Source organism: Gymnogyps californianus, chromosome 1 (genome assembly GCF_018139145.2).
Source record: "Gymnogyps californianus isolate 813 chromosome 1, ASM1813914v2, whole genome shotgun sequence".
Lineage (NCBI taxonomy): Eukaryota > Metazoa > Chordata > Aves > Accipitriformes > Cathartidae > Gymnogyps > Gymnogyps californianus.
Genome location: NC_059471.1, coordinates 91,472,606 through 91,492,141, shown reverse-complemented (window position 1 = coordinate 91,492,141; position 19,536 = coordinate 91,472,606). Strand labels below are relative to the sequence as shown.

Below are 19,536 nucleotides of genomic sequence, written 5' to 3'. Positions count from 1 at the left end.
AATTTTTTCTTCTTTTTTTGGTTCCATCTTCGGGGAAAAAAAACCCAAAACAACACCTTCATAAAAATGAGAGAGATGCTATTCATCTTCTGGCTTTATGACTACGAAAAATTTTAAAGTATGTTGCCAAAACATAATAACAAGATAAAATGCATCAGTCTAATTCTGTAGAGAAAGGATGATAAACCAAAATACAATTGGAGAATCTTCATAAGTAAAGGGCTTATGATTGTAACAATTCCTTTAAATCAGCCTTTTGCAGCTAGCAGCCAGTAACGTTCACAGAAATATTGAAGAAGACATTTTGTGGAAAAGAGTAGAAACAGATGAAGGAAGCTATGAAGTTGCTTTTTACAAAATAGGAATAGTGAGTATTAATCCCCAGGGAATGCAAAGAAAACTAGGTGTAGAAAGAGTGAGAACATTTCTATTAAGTCCAAAGTAATCTTTTGGTAAAAATGATGCTCCTTCTTTCTCTGAGCTTGATACAGATAGATGTGAGAACTAATAGCTGTGTATAAACAAAGTGTATTTTTTCATAATGAAATTGAATGTGGAGTTGTTTTTTTTTTAATGTGCATTGTCTGTGTTCTGATTGAATCCGAAGAGAATCTGGGAGGACCCGTTTCAGATGGCAGCAGTCCTGTTTTAACTCAGCTTATACTGCTTCTCCTACCACTATCGGCAGGGTTCATACAAAAGCAGCTACTGTCAGTATCTTTGGGTATCTTGTACGAATGCCGTTCAGAAACCTTTGGTATATACAATTGCTGCAAAAGCTGCTGTGGGAGTAAAACAAGTACGGCAAGCCAGGTTTCCATAATGTTTGCTTATTACATTTTATTTTTTTTTTCATTGAAAGTATTACTTCCCCTCTTAAGTAGCAGTTAGCATTTATTATGAATAATAAATTGATAGCCAGTTCCTTTTTGTTGCAATCTAATATGTTGGTTTTGACAGTGTCTCTTCCAAGATTGCCTGTGGTACAATGCAGTGTTCCTCAGCATCTGACTTTTTCAACTTCAGGTGGTAGTACTAATGTGGTTGGACTGTAAGTTTGAGCAAAGTCTTTAGTTTTCTGAGATATTTGAGTCCTGTTCCTGAGTGTATTCATAAATTTTATGAGTATGTAGTACATTGGGATATTTTATGAACTGGTTTCTGAAAAAGTATCTCTCAGCTCCATGTTTGTGTCACATTTAGTGTATTGTCAAGACTAATGAGAGCAACATATTAAAAAACTTCTGGATGTAAGAGCAACTTTGATGCGATTAGTATTGAAGTCAAATACTTGCAGTCTCCTATGTCAGCAATTTATAAAGTGTTTGATAAGTAATCTTGACTGAAGCACTATAAAAGCAATTCCAGGGTATAAACTTGGGCGTGGATGGCATACTTCGGAGTGACAGTAGGAGAAGATGGCGTATTTGATCTCTACAGGAACTTAAGTAGGAGCATATGACTTTCTTACAGCATTTAAGATCTGCCTAATATATTGACTTACTGACAAGAGTGTACTCTCTCTTCTGAGAACATATCTAAACCCTGAGTTCTTTTTTAAGCTTAAAGAGAAAGAGTCTGATTCTAGGAAGGGTGGGTTTTTTAATTCCATATATGTTTGCTACATGACTTCTATCACTGTACACTCATCAGACCCACCTCAGTTCCTCCTTTAGTACTAAGTAGACTTTAATTTTAAAAGTGTGTATTTCACTTTTCTTTGCTTTTTGGCTTTGGGTGGGGTTTTTTGAGGCACAAAACTGAATAGATTAGTGTATCAACTACTTTTACCTTTATTTCTGTAATGGTATCTACATTTGTCTCTCTGGCTGTGATCTTTCTTTTGTTAGTGTTAGAAGTCTTTATTTTGGGCAAAATTCAGGTAGGCTTTCATTTTTCCTCCAACAAAATATAAACAAGCCTTGAAAAGGCATAAATAATGGTTCCAGGTGGCTGTCTCAATGTGCAGATCTTGGAGCTGATTGTTCCTATCTAGATCTTAGATCTTAGATCTTAGATCTTAGATCTAGATGAAAACATTTACATGACTTCACCAATACAGCCTCTAAATTAAAATTATTTAATTTTATTATGATAATGGAATTATTTCTCTTTTACCAGAATTGAAGGGAAGATAGAGGGAACAAGTGTATTTTTTTTTTCAGTTGGTGAATTTGAGAAAGTCAGTGATTCGAATTAATTGATTTTTTTTAATGACAAACTGAAAAACATGAACAGAAGTTGATTTTCTCCCCAAAATAACATTTCTCTTAAAAAAAAAATTAAAAAGTTAAGATTAAAAAACAAGTTTATCTACACGTCAGAATTTGCTGGTGATCTCATTATTTTTTCAGTGATATTTATCATTTTAACTTGAAACTGTATTTACTGTGGGAGTGCATGCATCTTGCTAGGAAATCCAAGAAAATACCAAATAATTATTTTCAGGATATAAATCTTATTCAGAAACCCCTTGATGCAGGCACCCTGTTCAATTTTGCTTTTGATTTTTGGATGCAACAAAACATGATTAGACTTTGCCACAGAGACACCAATCAATATGATAGTTAAAGTTGCTATTTTGAAGGATTTTGTTAAAAATGTCTTCCTTTTTCAGTTTCTGAACTTTTGCCAGTTCTTTGCTTATTTTGAGGCAGTCAACATGCATTATTACATCATCTGAAGTGACTCATAGCAGAACATACTTCTGGGTGTCGCTGCCTTTGTGGTTCAGGTTGTTCTGGAAGAACCTAAAGTGATGGAAATTCTTTGAGCTGAAAATTGATGAGGATGAAACTTTTCCTCTTACGTCAAATTCCTCACAAATGCTGTTCTCCAATACAATAGCATACTGAATGCTTAAACATCTCAACATGCAAGCTAACAATAACATGTTAATAGCCCAGAAGTAATGCTATGCATTTTAATTTTGCTGTTGGGTTTTGGGTATTCATGGAAGCACAGTACTGGTTTAAAAGTGGAAGTCCTGTCGTTGTGATTGGTGTTGGTGTGAGCAGGCAGCTGAGGATTTTGGGTCGGAGTGTCGGAAGGAAAAGCCAACTGAGGGAGGCTGTAGCACTGTGTTCCCCTCAAGACCTTGCAGTGGACTGCAGTTGGCAGCAGCTCCTTTCTGCAGCCACCCTGGTCCTGAGCCTGACAGCTTCCATCACCATATCAGCCCTTTTGGCAACAAGCTGTTCAGGGCTACCTGAGCCTCTGTGGCTCTGCCCGTTGTTGCATTTAGAGGGGGGTCCATTCACACAGGGAGGTGCCATAATCCCACAGATGGTAGCTTTGGCCTGTTGGCTTCTCACCATGTATCTGAACGTGTGGTACCCCTTATGGTGAGCAGGGTTGCAGTTATACCTTCATCAGGAAGATAAAACTAACTTGTCTCATGGCAGTCTAAACCCAGCTCGTGTTCATTGTTAATGGGTAAACTGACCAACACTTGGTGAATTCTGTTTTATGGTAACAGGAAAAGCCAACTTCAAAGGGTTGAAGTAAATTTGCTAATAGTTGACTGCCGCAGGGTGGTTTTCTGTGTGGTAACTTTTCTGACATCTCTTGCTTAAAACCTAGAAAGTCAGAAGATCCTGAGGCCGCACTAGAACGGCCTGTATTCCCACTGAAAATCAAGATTAAGTGTATTTTTGTCCTTTATGCTGCCCAAGTTTCTGTCCTCCCTGGGCTTGCCTCAGGACACCTCTGGTAGGGAGGATTTGACACAAGTATGTGCAAGCACTGGAGCTTTTTCAGCATTCCCTCTTGCATAGTGCCCACTGAGTCCCACTTAACCTGCCCTTGGTTAAGAACAGTTAACTGCAGCGGATCTTGCCCTTTAGTAGAGAGTAACACCTGAAATAGTATAAATTCCTAATTGAAATCTCATTAACTTTGGAACAATGCTGACTTCTAAAAGGAGCCCTAAAACCATTACAGTTATTGTTCTGCTTGAACCAGTTTTAATAATGTGTAATGTATGAGACCTCTAGTTTCTGCTTTATGTTCTGTGTTCTTCTCTGTAGAGTTTTAATAAGATTTTATGTTGTTCTAATTAATTGATCATCAAGTTATGAAACTGATGTACCAATTATTTTTCCCCAGGCATCAAAGTTGTTACCAATAAAAATGTGAAATGTCAGAATTTATTTTAAAAAGAAAAAAAGATTGCAAGAATTATTTGTGACAGAAGGGATTAGGATAATGTATAGAACCAAAATAGTTTCTTTTAATTGTGAAATGCTCTTAATCTTTATTTTAAGAGTTTGGAAGAAGATTGCACATGTTTGGGTATTTGAGGAAGGATGAAAGTATATATTAATTCCATAAGTGGTAAAATATGAGATGTCTTATTGTTACATGTTGGTGCATTGAAACCTTAGATCCTTTTCTATGAAACAAATATACAGTCTTGTATGTACAAATAATTTTTCTTCTAGGAATGGTAATTTATAATTAACAAATCTCAGGTATATTTCATTATGGGTTGGTGACAGAAAAAAAAACTTTATCCTTTCTTCTTTTGTAAGATTTTTTTTTTTCTCCAGGCTTTGAGACAGTTGTGCAGTTCAGCCTTTCTGGCTGCTTGTTGTAAGAGAAAATCAGTATTAATTTGAAGTACTGGGATGTCAGTGTAACTAATAGAGGTAGATGCTCTCCAAACTATCCAGCAGGACTTTCAGACCTTGCCTGAATAACTGAGTGGAAGTAAATGGTCCTGTAGAGGATGGTGCTGCCTTTGTGCTGCTACTGTTTCATCTCTGGAAAATGGGGAGAGGAAAAATTAGACATGCTGAAAGTAGCAGCATAATTATTTTGCTGCAGAAAGATTGCTGAAAGATTGACAGGGTGAGTGTGCTGACAGAATATACAGGTGTAATGGGATTAGACGTTCATTGAAGTACAGGGGTCAGGACCTGCATATTTGTTGGGAGCAGACTACCTTCTAAAATCTAGAAAACTATGCTAGTTTGTAATGGGCCTAATGGTTTTACTTTCAGAAAATATTGTGTATGACTACATGCACATTTATGCTATTTCCCTCCTACTCATCCAACCCTGAAATACAGAGTTTTGAAAGGCAGATATCTAAGCCCATTCTTAGACATGTCAGTAGAGGTTGCTGATTTTCTGACACATAGAACACTCGCAACTCCCACTTTAATACATATGCTTTGTTTGCTTTGTTGGATTTGCTTACCTGAAAGGTACTGCAGGCTATGGTAGTAAAATAAATATCATATAGGTATACCATACAGTAAAAGTTCTTCATTGCTGTGGCTACTAGGAATTTTTCTGCCTTAGTGTAACCTCAAACTAACATGATGTTTCTTTCTAATTAGGGTGTCCATCCTAGATATAATGACAAGACAAATATACAAACAGTAAAAATAACAATTTCCATTAAAGTTACTATTACCAGAATAGTTTATACTTCTCTAATCCAATGGCAAGGATTTGAGTGGATCAAACCCTGAGTTAAACTATCTCTATAAATGTAGAAAGCTTTGTATGTTTAAAGACTGGTTTCTTTATTTTATCTATTTATTTGTATTTTCATTACATGTAAATAAAAGTAGTCATTCAGGGTTTTTCTCAGTCTTCAAGAAACACACCAAGAAATCCAAAAACTCCCCCAAAACACATGGAATTATGTAATAATTTATACTTAATTATAATTGAATACAAGTTATTGGCTAGAGGTCTCATAAAAATTTGTTTGATTATTTCCCTGTGAACAAGGGAGAAATACAAGGCCTTGTGCGATGTCTGAAAAGCAAGTCCTGTGAATGAGGATCTGCACAATAAAGACTTGAGCATACGTTCAAATGATTGGGTTGGTGCTCTTAAGAGTTACTACTCCATAGCTGAGGCAGCTCACTGTTAATGAAATGAAGAAGCCCACACCATGTTTTTACAGTTACTGTCTGTCAGCAAGAGATGGCTACATCCTTAGATGCACCATGTAATCTCTTGCAATCTGAATATAACCTAAATTGAAGGTTGTTTTGCCTGTTTATAAAGATAATCTTTTTTGAAGACAGGGCCCAATTTCCTAAAGAAAGCTTTTGTATCTTCTTTTAGATGAAAGAAGCTTTCGAATATGGATTTTGGTCCCTTCTTAATTCTGGGACTTGTAGAATTTAAAACCATAACTGTGACAGATGCAACTTACACAGACTGTTTTCTGCAGGGCAAAGTTATACTTTTACCTTCCACTCATCAACATTTGATCCTTTCTTAGAGGACTAACTCTTATCCTTTTTTATCTTGAAAAAAGTGTAGGGAACCTAGAAATGCCGTAATGATATTCATAAGCTTATCTTCCCAATAGAAAAGAACTTTTTATCTTTCTTTTTAATCAAGTCATTAGCATGAAACTCAGAGATGTAATCATACTAGACTGGAATTGGGGTCATGCCATAGGCTAGCTGAATAGGAGGCTTCATGGCATGATGATGTATAGCCATTTCACAACAATGCTTTTAACTCAATAAGTGTGCCCTATAATTACATTTTAAATCTCATTTAAGAAGTTTTTATCATTATGTAAATTGCTCAGTAAATGCTCTCGTTCTAAGACCCAATAAAAGTTTTGCTTATGACTGGGAGAGCTTGATGGAGGCACTGAGCGCTTCTTTCCCACTTTGTGACAGAGCTTGGTTGTGTTAGCTAAGGTGGTCTATGTGATAACAAGACATTATACTCATCACTGTTAGATTCTCACTGTTAGATTGTTTGGAAACAAAATAGGTCCCAAAATCTTATCTGAATTAGTTGTATTTTGATCTGAAAAAAAAAACAAAACAAAAAACCAAAACCTAACAACAAGTTCTTAGAAGAACTATGACATTTAGAAGAGGGAACTCCAGCTGGACCAGTACTGTCTTGCAAAGCAGAAGAAATACTTCAATGTTTTGTTCCATCATTAATCTAAATCATAGTATTTTCAGTCTAGAACAAATGATCTCTTTTGTTTTAAAAAAAATATACATTTCTTTCTGTTCAAATGCTTTGAAGATAATGACTAGCTCACAAGGACAGACTGTCATAAAGAGTAATGCAAACTGGTCTTCTATTGCTAGAAACAAAAGAAATAGATCAAGCGCATCTTGCACTGAATCTACCACTCATGTGCTTAAAATGCATTTGACTTGCTGTGCTGTAGCCATTAATTCAACATCTCCAGAACTATAGCACCCACAAAACCATTCCTCTATCTAGCAGACAGAAGAATAAGCCGTGATGCTGAAAGAGGTGTCATGTGCATGGATCTTTGTGCCTCCAAAGGCTGCTGGAGTCTGCAGGGGCATTGAAAAAAACATCTCAAACTCTCTGAACCCTCACACAGAGTTTAATGCTTTAGGCAGAATCAGAAATTTGCAGGATTTTAGATGTAATTAAATAAAAACAAGTAGGATGATTAATTTGAAATCCAGTCCCTAAGCTGTGCAAAAACGTCTCCAAGTCCAGTCCCTAAGACAGGGTTGCAAAATACAGACAGCGACTCCATTTCCTATATCTGTAGAAGCCATAAGGAGGTCACAAAAAAAAACTTTGAAGGGAGAACTTTTTTTGGTTATACCAGCTGAACTCCCCTGTTGGTAAAAATTCACAGACTATGCCAAGCCCTAAGAGCTACTCTATTCCCTTAAAGTCCGTAGAGTAGAGACCTATTCTTTATAGATGTGCTTTGCTCAGTAGTATTGTTAGAACAAAAAAACATACTGGTTTGAAACAAGTTTGTAAATTGTGCCTTCTCCAGGCACCTGAAATTATGTTTAACCAATGAGAATGCAAAATAAAAGCAGAAAGAAACCCACATTCTTGAGAAGTGTTGAGATCACCACAGAAGAACATAAAAATAAGGTTTTTTACTCACAGAAGGTTGTATTTTAAAGAGAGGAAGGAAGGAAAGAAAGGGAAGGGAGGGGAAAGGAAGGGAGAAAAGGAGAAGGAAGAGGCAGGGAAGGAAAAGGAAGAAAGAAGAAGAAAAAGAAAAAAGATGAAGGAGAAGGAAAAGAAAAAGAGAAAAAATAGAGAAAGGAAGAAAGAGGAAAAGACAGGAAGGGAAAGGAAGGGAGGAAAAGAGAATGGAAAAGAAAGAAAGAGGATGGGAAAAAAGAAAGAGGAAGGAAAAGGAAAGGAAAGAAAAGAAAGAGGAAGGAAAAGAGAAAGGAGGAAAAGAAAAGCAAGGAAGGGAAGAAAGAAAGAGAAAAACTAAAGAGGAAGGAAGAAAAAAGGAAGGTAGGAAAAGAGAAAAAAAGGAAAATGGAAAAAAGGGGATTACTTCATTCATACTTTTTGTACAGTATAAGAGATTTAAGAAAATATGCTACCAATTTAAGCTATTTAAAATGTTTAGCTGTCTTTTTCTCCAGAAATTATTTAGGGGAAATATAATATGCTCTGTTAATATAAATATGAAGGGGACGATTAGTTCAGCTAACTACACAGATGGAGAGGGATTATAGAGGTGTAGGATCTTTGTTTTGTTTTGAGTAATTATTTGATAGCTTTTCTAGCTATTTCAGTATTAGCATTACAGAAACAGTACTGTAAAGTACTTCTGAGCTATGTATAGCCACACACATATTACTTGCTGATGCTTTGAGTACATGTATGTAATTATGCAGACTTACTTTGTTTTTTAATTACTGTCAGTAAAGATAAATTTTTTCCTCTATGTTGATTTCCTTTAATCAGATGGTGTTGACTTTAATTTTGTGAGTCCCTATATCTCAATTAATGTCATTTATTTAATTAATAACTTTGTACAGTACCTAGAAAAATGTAAAATGCTTCACTGGAAATGAAAAGCACAATTCCAAGGATGGAACTGAGTTTGTAGAGGAGGACTTAAGTGCTTTAATTTCTTTAAATTATTACATAATTAATTTGTTTCTACCTTGTATAAAAGATAAATGTTTTGTCAGCTGTGCTGCATTAATTTCCATGTCTTAGTCTGACTCATGTATAGTCCAACTAGTGTAACTAATTCCTTCTTTCTAGGATTTCATTTTACTTCCAGCTTACCAATCCCTCTCTCATGTATCGCCAAAATAATGGCAGATTTTGCCATGTGTCATGTCCTTTATATGTCATGCCTATATATTGCATGTGCGATATGAAGGATATTGACACTGATTAATTATTTCTGATAAAGTATCTCAAACCATATTGAACTCTTACAGCACTATCTCTGCTATGTGGAGGCTGACAGGACTTTCAATGCACTAGGTTTCACAGCGACGGCTCTGCTGTGTGTTACAGGGCTCTGTGTAAAACAAAACATGTGGAGCCACAGGTAAATTTCTTTTACCTACCAAGAGGATTAGGGCAGTGAGGATGTGTGCTCCTATCGAGAATGCTAATAGTAATTCCAAAGGGGAGAACTGAGTTGCGCAAGTGAGAAATATATCCGTCCCCTAGCTCTAGCTTTATGGCAGTATCGGGTGTGCTGTCTTACAGCCTGAGTGTACTTCTCCCCTGAAATCATGCATAGAGGTTTCAAGCGCTCAGGGAAAAAGTGAAACAGCCAGAGCAGATTTCCTCACCCTGTTTTGTCCAAGAAAATTGTTTCCCTCAAGACAAATTTATTTCATCTCTTTATCGTTCTTAGTTCTGTGACTTAGTTCTAGACTTATTCTATATAGTATAATAATGTAAACACACATTTGTAAATGTGTAGAAACCTCTAATAGGTATTCAGCAAGGTTTCTATGAAAAAATATTATCGTACCTTTTATCATCTAACTTTATAGTTCATCTTAATAAAGGAGGATTTCACTCTGAAATTCTTAGGCAAATCTGTGCTTGATGGAGTTGCAGTTCTTTCTAAGCAGTTCAGCTCACTCTGAGCAGTAACTTGTGATCAAAAAGATGTTTTTCATGTTGCTATCTGCTCTTTTTAAGGGAATCTATTTCCACACAGCCTCAGTAGTAGCCACTACAGCAAAAATGCAGCATACAGAGTCAACTTAAGTCCGACTGTAACTCAGTAGAATTATACTAGGATTGATTTTTTGTCCTCTGCAGTTCCTCCATGTGTTTGAACACATTGGAAAAGATGAAAATGCAATAAATAGTCTATATTCCCTCTATATTCTGTGCTTCTTAGTATGATGTGTAATGACAACATACTTTTGCAAATATCTTAGCAGTTTATGAGATGAAATAGATCTTCCTGCTTTATTCTTGTCAAGAAAAAGAATCTAGTTCATATTGAAACTTGTATTTTTGAAACATGGAAATTACTTATTTCAGAAAACAAATAAAAGGTGTATAGATCTTTTTCTTATATGCACTCTGCTTCTCTTGGGATGTGAAAGAGTCACAAAGAAAGGATCTGAAATGCAGCAGCCAAAATGGAGTAAATATCTTTGTTGTTGTCTTGCTTCTTTGTCAGTGTAGGCTTCCTGCATAGCTGGAATAAACTACTTTTAGGAGCATTAGAAGAAGCGCAGTATACACAGGTAATTCAGAATAAGGAAAACCAGGTCTTGAATACTAAGCTTTTGATGAGAGTACTTCACTTTTCATGTTTGTTGCCCATTTAACTAACTGTCCACATTTATTGTGACACTATATAGTATTCTGAAATAAAAAGGATATGGCTTGATTCTATTTTCAGAAATATGTATGTGCCAGGAGAAAAGTATGGAATGTGTAGACTATGAGACACTTTTTCTAAAAACAAGAAAAATGTGGAAGTGCATTTTTTTTAATTTTGTGTTATAAAATGCTATGAGTGTATGTGTGGTAAAACACCAAGAAGGCATAAATTTGACAGCTTCCTACTGTGAATAGTTATTCTACATACATGTTTCACGGCACATGTTCTTGCTGAGGAAAAGGCAGCTATTTCCATCACCACCCTAAAAACTAAGAATTTTGTGCAACAGGTAGTGCGTATGATAATTCTTTCATTCAGCAATAGATTTATCGGTTTTTAAATGTGGAAGGACCTTAGAAGTACACAGACATTAGAAGTTAAGTTTTTTACTGTGAACTTCATCCTTTCTTACGTATTGTTTTGGCTGTTTACATCAGGTTTGTGATACTTAACCTAACTTAAATAAAATCTCCAAATGCATACATGAAGAGAAAGAAATTTGGTAATAGAGTATTCTTCAGTCAAGCAAACAAAAATAAAATATTGCAGCTGGAAGCTGAAGCTAGCAACATTCAGACTTGAAATAAAGTACAAATTTTCAAGTGAGGGCATTCATACCTAGAATATTATACATGGTTATGTACCTTAATAATGGCATTTTTAAAAATCTAAATTGTCTATTTAACATCAATAAATAAATACAACATTTGTAATACAGTTGCATTCTGCAGCGTTACCTCTGATGTATTCCAAACTCATTCCTAACTACTTTACTGCTAGGATGACCACAGATAAAGTAAAATAGTTGGATAAGAACTCCTATACTGTACCAAAGACGTTCCTAGCCCTCCTTAAAATTGCTCCAAATACAGTGCTAGTCATTGCTGTGCAAGAAATAGGTATCCAGTAAAGGACAGCAAATGACATTTGGAACAGCAGTAGGTGAACAAGGACAATCTACTCATGATTCAGTGCAGCTAACATTGCACTTAAAATATCAAATAAAACCAATTCAATTAGGAACACACCAAGTAGGCAAGTTGTGTGCTCCTGTCCTTCAAAGTCATTCTTCTAAAGAAAATTACAACAAATCTCCATTGGGGACTATCTGTGATGCTCAGTTAGCGCTGGGTCTTACTTTCAAATGCCATAAATCATTTCCCCTTTCACACTTCATCCCCAGCACTCCCATTTCAGGCAGCAAGAAACCACCACCAGAAATCTTAGTGCCCAAGTATCCCAGGAGAAAATGCAGAGCTTTATTCACTAGGTCATTTTCTTTGTGTCTTTGTGTTCTTCCTTGTTTGAAAATAGAAGTACTTTTGTGCGTATGTGGCTACATATAGAGTACATGTGTGCTCATGTATGTATGTGTTTAAAATTATTATTTTTTAGGTTTTATTCTTTTTAAAGAGCTTGATTCAGCCACTGTTCTCTGCGAACGAATCTGACCTTGTGGAGCTGCAGCATGCAAACGTCTTGGAGAAGGGCAGCCAATGTACAAAGGCTGCATTGAGTGTGTGGGCAGGCAGGAATGCTGGTACCAGGCAGCTCTCTAAAGAATGTTCTTTTGGCAGAAACAGCCATGCTAAAAATGAGGGGGAAAAATGAATTCAAAATGTAGAGCTGGCCTGCAGTTACGAAGCGATAAGAAAAGTTGGCTGTTCAATGTGAGCTGCCAGTTGCATATTCTAGGTCCTTGCTATTCTCAGGCCCTCCTACAGCCATGGCCCTGACCAGTGTTTTGATATAGCACAAAGTGGCTGTTTATTGCTATTGACTGCTGAGGCCTGTGCTCTGAAATGCGTTCTGTCAACAGAATGTAAGCGAACTTGGCATTTTAAAGCTCAGCTGCTGCAGACGCGTAGATTTCTTGGAATTGCCATGCAGCAGGACCGGTGTTGCAGTCCCCAGCTCAAACTGAAAATGTTGCACAGGAAGACGTATCATGTGCAGGTCAGATTTACCTGAGATCCTGAGGGTTTTGTGGGGTTTTTTACCTTACCAGCACAGTAAATATATCTTGTCCTTGCTTTGCTGCCTGTCAAAGGCTAGACTTTTAACTTTCTAAATTTTGTTCAGTATGCTTTCTATGGAAAATAGGTCATTATTCAGTGCAAATGGCCTTCATGTGAAAGGGAAACATGGCTGTGTATACAGTACACGATACTGCCATAAAAGGAGTAATCAAAATCTGTGCTAACTCTGTGTTGTGCTGAGATTTTTCCACTCTTTTGAGAAATGATAGTTTCTATGATTTTGTAAGAAAACACATGTATTGTTTTCTATTGCTTCCATAGGAACTACAGGCGGAAATCGATGCTCATACTGACATCTTTCACAACCTGGATGAAAATGGGCAGAAAATCCTGAGGTCCTTGGAAGGCTCTGAGGATGCAGCCCTGTTGCACAGACGTCTGGATAACATGAACCTCAGATGGAGTGAGCTTAGGAAGAAATCTCTAAACATTAGGTAGGACCTGAATGTAAGCGAAAGCCTACAGTTGGTGTGTAAGATGGAATGCTGCATTTTGCCAGTAAAAAGGTTTAATTTTGTTTCTGATAGCACTATTTTAGTCTATTTTGAAATGATTTGTGCTATTTTGAATGTTGGCTTAACTTTGTAAGAATGATTAGGTTTTTTGGTGTGAAAATGATAGTAGAGGATTAGGATTTGAGGCATATGATGAGGTTTTGTAATTACAGAAGGAGAGATTAGCATGTTTAAACAGTAACTGTACCCCCTCTAAATGTAGGCTTTTTCTAGAGCTGGGTATGACTTATCAATGAGTCATGAAAGAAAGTGATTAAACAACCTATATTTATGATAAGCTTTATTTCTAAGGCTGCTATTTCCAGTGCAAAACTAAGAATAGCCTTGCAAATGAGAAGACAAGTTATTTAAGATTTTAGCTGTTGTCTGGAGAGTAGACAGAATTGCCAAGTAAAATCCAGCGGTAAAAGAAATCCATAGGTAGTGTCATGAGAGGAAAAACTTCTCCTTGCAAGGAAAAATATAATAAACTGCAATGTTACAAATGATGAAGTGAAGGTACAGGCTTCAATCGGCTGAAAATTTCTTTTCAAAAGAAATTGTCCTGGAAGCTTCTCTTCAGAAATACGACTTTTACAATAGGCAACCCATCTCTGTTGCGTTCAGTCTCGGGCATTTTTTCATTTGCTCACTTGCTGTGTGTTGGTGGTAGTTCAGAGGGCAACAAAAGACAGAAGTGTTTTTCAAAGTCATGTATGAAATATTAGCTTTTTTCAGCTCAGGCCCTGAGGGAGGTCAGTCTGTGTAATGACAAAAGCCATCTTCATAACATCAATCATTAAAAATAAATGAAGGATGTGAGGTTGAAAAGATATTAGTAGCTAAAGAAAAAGAGAGACTCATTCCTTTTTTTTTTTTTTTTGAGGAGCAAAAGAAGAGGGATATAACCCTTCAAAGTCTCTCAGATTTTTTTCTTCACATGCCTTTTACCCATGAACTTGCCCAAATGCAATGATGTTCGAGATAAGAAAAACAGTCAGTTGGGCAAATACCAGTAATTAAATATATGGGACTTTCTGTCTTTCATTTTTTGCAGTTTAATGTATTGCTGCCATTCATTGAGTCAGAAATAGTAGCCCTAGTTATATCACAGTGACTTCTTGCATTAAACATTCAAAGCAACAGACCTCCTCTCTAAAATACTTGTTTCCAATAAAAGGCTTAAGGTGTTCAACGACTTATTGATTAGGATAAGAAACAATTCTTAACTTCTAAGACATTCAGTTTAAATGTTGCTGGCCACCAGACTGAATGAACAGGCTATTCTCAGTCTGCCTGCTTGGAGCTATTTCTTTCCATCACACAGTGCGGAATAGATTTCATCATAACTAGCAATGCTTACACAAAAGAGGTATAAGAGCAGACATATGAAATGTTCCCCAGGCATCAGTCCCACAAGTCTCCTTATTTAGCATAAGTTTTAGACTGCTGAAACAGAAGACCCATGCCATTGCTCGGCTTAGGTGGGCATTCTTTTCTAAATCCGTTAGATAAAATATATGGTAGATATCAAGAGATGCCAAGTTCATTTCCATTATTACTTTTCTTTCATTCTGGTAAGTCAGCACAGTTTATCCTAATAAACACTTCCTTTCTTATAAATAACTCATTTTTTAAAACTGTTTTCTTACTATCTGTTTTGTCTGCACATGCTTGAACACAGTCATAAATATATGAGTGTGTGCATGTAATGTACACTAGCATGCACATACATAAACATGTGTTCCCGAAGCTGAAGGAAGGGCAGAACAAGATGGATTCCGGGAAAACATTCACCAAACTGGGGAAAGTCAGAGCACAGCAGCAGTAACAAAACCGCTTTGGGTCCCTCTTTTTGCACTTTTTCCCCATAAAGCCAGACCTGGGGAAGCAGGGAAGAAGTGAAGACCCTAGTGTTTGCCTCCTGTTGCTGCTGCCCTTGTCTGGAGGAGGTGGAAGCTTGCATTTGCTGAGATAAACATGGCAGACAGGAGTTAACCTGACTCAGAAACTTGGCTCCTTGACTGTGTCCCCTCCAAAAGCCTTATGGTCCTTGCTCTGGCTGTCGCCTCCTGCAAGTCCCCATACAACATCCCTGCTTCTCTGCCCCCTCACTGCTTTCAGAGGCATCCTGGGGCTTCCTCAGCCTTCACTGCCTGCAGGGCCGGCCTCCCCCAGCAGCCCCTGCTGTGAGGCAGTTTTGCCCCAGCCCGCAGCTGCCCTGTGAGAGCAGAGATCAAAAGGCAACAGGGTCTGTGTGTGTCCCTCCCACAGAGCCTTTAAGTTTGAAAAAGGAGAAAATTTTCCATCAGCTCGCGTGCCAGAGCAGCTGAGCTTTCTGTCAGCCTATGGTTAATCTGTCCCTTTCCTTTCTCTTTCCTTGCCACTCCAATTACCTGGTGTAAGAGGTTGGAAAGAAGACAAGATCCATAGGGCATTTCAAAGAAATACAGCTGTCCCTACCTTCAGCAATTCCTCATTTCCATATCCAAAATAAGTAATAATGTCTGCAAAACACTGAGACCGTATTTATCGCAGTTCTTTATAGACCATTCTGTATGAGGTATAGGAGTAGAATTTTCACTGTCAGAAAATATGTGATTTTATGTGCAACCACTAAAAAAAAAGAGAAATGTTATACAAACAAAGCTGGAAGTTAAACAGAAAATATATGAAATAAAAGAAAATCTGTCTTTATTTTCCAGTACATTTTATCAGTTTACTGTTATGTAATACTGCTTTTGATTTGAATTACTAAGAGGAATTCTTATGTTACCTGGAAGTGAATTAGGAATTTCTTCCCAACCAGCAATTAAAAAAATAGCATATTCATAAGTCTAGAAAGACAAATTTTTAGTGTGTTTTATTTATGGTATAAACAAAATTGAAGATTTGATCAGTCCAATGATGTTTCAGTCACATATTTTCTCTCCACAGAAAACACTTGCTGAAAATTAGTAGCTCAATTCTTGGTCCCAGTATTAAAAAAACACATTTACACATACACAGAGGTAATATTTAGAAGATGTCCTTATGGTGGAGACCTTGTTTGCACAAAGTAGTATTCTGTCTTTTAATTTTTCCAGTGATTCAATTAGTTTCCTTCACACCTCTGTTCAAATCGCACAGATATTTGGGTACTGTAAGGGGATTCTATTGGCTTTAACAATTTCCTCATGACTTTTTAGGGAAAGGATGGCATTGGTTCTCTTATCTTAAAGGTGAGCAAGCACATGAATCTTGTGTGAGTTTGAATGGTTTGTGTAGTGGTTTAGAGAAATGCTTGCTCTTCTCTGAGTTGAAAACTACTCTCTACATTTTAGTTAATTAATCTCCTAGTAATCCAAGTGATGACTAAGTTACTCTCATGCTAGTCTTCCATAATATTTGTGCACATTTAGTGAGACTGACAATTCAACACAGCTGTTACTCACTGCTGAAGAGGAAAACTAAAAAAAAAAAAAACAAGAGATGGTAAAAGAATGAATGTTTCAGGCCAGGACTGTGGAACCAAATTTAAATCAGTGTTGCCAGAATCTAATTCAAAGCTGCTGAGGCTATTTAAAGATCATTAAGTTAATGAAACACTAGGATCTTTCTCAGTAAATAAGCTTGTACAATTTACTTTTTATTTTCACTGTGCCTGAATATATCTTATATTTAACACATGCTTTCAGATCCCATTTGGAAGCCAGTACAGACCAGTGGAAGCGTTTACATCTCTCTCTTCAGGAACTTTTGGCATGGCTGCAATTGAAGGAGGATGAATTAAAACAGCAAGCACCCATTGGTGGAGATCTTCCCACTGTGCAGAAACAGAATGATATTCATAGGGTATGATTTTTTTTAAATGATCTTTCGGTCATTGCTTTTTGTTTTGCAGGTTAGTGCTGCATAAAACAGTCCTTGTTGGAAAAAGTAAGATACCCTTTAAAATACATTTTAGAGACAATGAAAACTGAACTTCTTGCATGAGAGTACTAGCTACAATTTTCAAACACGGCTTAGAAAGTCAGCCTTTTGGAGAAGGGAGTGTTTACTACCAGCTGCTTGGCTTTTTCAAAAAGCAACACAGCATTTTCACAGACCTATCACAGACAGCTAGTTTTCATGGCCAGAACAAATACTAACCTAATATTATTTGAGGATTAAATAAGTAGTTTTGAAAATTTTTCTAGATCAGGCATTTAAACTTCATGTGTAGTTTTTGAAATCCTATTTTGCTATTGATTTTTGGGAGCGTTTGTGAGTTGATATCAGGCCTAACGCACAACTGTGTGCATTGTGAAACTATTGTGATAAATGACTGTAACAGTCTATGGCTCATACTAGTTTCATCGGGGAATTCTTATGGAAAGGCAATAGTAGAGCATCATATGGGGACTGTTCTAGACTAAGCTTTGTGGTAAAAAGGAACCTAAATCCAACACTTGTATGGGAAGTTGTTTTTTTTTAAACTCACCAAATGAACAACCCCCAAAATAACACAATACTGCTAAATAATTCTTCATACAAAGATTCACACAGTTTTTTTGTGGTAAAGGTATGCTCTAAGTATGTTTCCTGTGTTGAATCAAGTTCACATCTGTCTGATGCTAACCTAATGTCTGCTTTCAGGTAAACAGCTTTTAATTTGCTGTGCCATTGCAGTCTATTCAGGTCTGAATGTGAAATCACGGTTCTGGTACCTCAGCGGTGTTTTTTCAGTGGTGCCATAAGGAAACCCATTAGGAAACTAGTGTTCTGCTAAAATAAAGCTGAAGATTTGCTGGATGAAGCAGTACATGGGGATAAACCATTGTACTGAGAAGGAATAGGGAACCATGTGAAAGGTGACTGGGATAGCACACCCAGCTTCAGCAACTGCTATTCTATCACTTATGAACTCCACAAAATCCTGTCTAGCCCTTATGATAAGATTTCTGTTTCTTTTGTGTTAGTTTCTGATGAAATATTTAATCTGGGAAGCACTAGTTAGTAACAGATGTCCACAACAGAAACGAGACCTCAACCCACTAGGACAGATCCTAATTCAGTAGGAAGTTGGGAATACAGTGACAGGGTTTATTTTTTACAGAGAACAGTATAAGATCAAGGGCAAGAAACCTTACTGATATAAAGAAATTGTCCTCTCATGTTTAAAAGGTAAATGTATGCAGTGATTGGAATGAACCATATAAGTATTTATACTATGACATTTCTCCACTATACACTATTCCATTTCTTGGAATTTACTTGGGTGTAGTATTCTAGCTCTCCTTTCCTTCATCCACATGTGTCTTTAGTTAAAATAATGACATTATGGGAGATTTTTTCCTCCTGTTTGGTGACCCAGTATACTTCAGGGTGACATCTAAAAAGTTATTTTGAACAAATGTATTTTCTATTGAATAATTTAAATTGTCAGTCAGACAACTTGATACCATGAGAAGAGAATATTCCAAAACCAGTGATCGTCCTCTCAAAGCATTGTGCTGCATATATGTAACTTTCAGTTTGCGAAACTTGCCACAAAACGTATTGTTTCTGAAGTTCCTAAATCTCTGATTTTATTGCTTAATGGAGAAATGTGAAGTGGTACTATAAAATGAAATTGGATCTGGAATACTTGTGTTTTCTCCATTCATCAGGTAGCTGTATTATAAATATTGCTCTAATAGATTGTCCTACCGCATGCTGAAGGACACATTTGAGAACAATGTGAGAAGTGAGAAGATCAAGTTTGGAAAGAGAACATGACATATCTTGCTGCTTTAAGTTATTGGGAACCCTGAGTTTGTGAAAAGTCTGGAAATAACGTATACAACCAGGCTTGGCTTTTGGCATAGGCAAACAGGCATTTGTCTACAGTAGCAGACTGATGGGAGGTAGAGGCAATGTGGTTTCTCAAGGACCTTTCTTTACCTAATGGCCAAGAAAGCCAAAGAGAAAGATGAACAAAAAGCATCTCACTGTCAGTGCACAATGCTCTTCTAAGATAATATAATGCTTTGCTGCGAGGGGCAGCTTGGTCACATTTCCTAGGTCTTCCTTCTGGGGAGGTGATGTGTAGGATGTATCTTTCTCACAAAACTTTACTTGGGACTTCAAGCATTATCACAGAAACAGTGAGGCCAAAACATCCATGAATTCATGGAGCACCACCATCCCTTTTTACCTTTCCCTCTGTGAAAGTTAAGATATATGAAATGCCTGAGGTCTGTTCTAGCCAGCTGTCTGTAGCAACTTCCATAAAGTAGTTTTAAAGCCTATCCAGAACATCAGGATGAAAGAAACAATACAGATGTTGCTTTAACTCAGCATGACATTAACTTAAACCCTTTATCCAAAGACAACTCTTGAGCCAAAGTAAGACTTAGAGAAGGATTTGTGTAGAATTGTTACA

The 19,536-nt window shown here is 36.8% G+C and overlaps 1 protein-coding gene across 2 annotated transcripts in view; it reads left to right on the top strand.

The window, feature by feature from the left end:
* DMD (dystrophin) overlaps positions 1-19,536 on the top strand; it is a 922,027-nt gene that overhangs the window by 701,184 nt on the left and 201,307 nt on the right. For both annotated transcript variants that reach the window (XM_050904429.1, XM_050904437.1), the window contains exons 51-52: positions 12,919-13,091; positions 16,829-16,985. In XM_050904429.1, the coding sequence (XP_050760386.1) occupies positions 12,919-13,091; positions 16,829-16,985 (330 nt within the window). The remainder of the gene's footprint in view (positions 1-12,918; positions 13,092-16,828; positions 16,986-19,536) is intronic.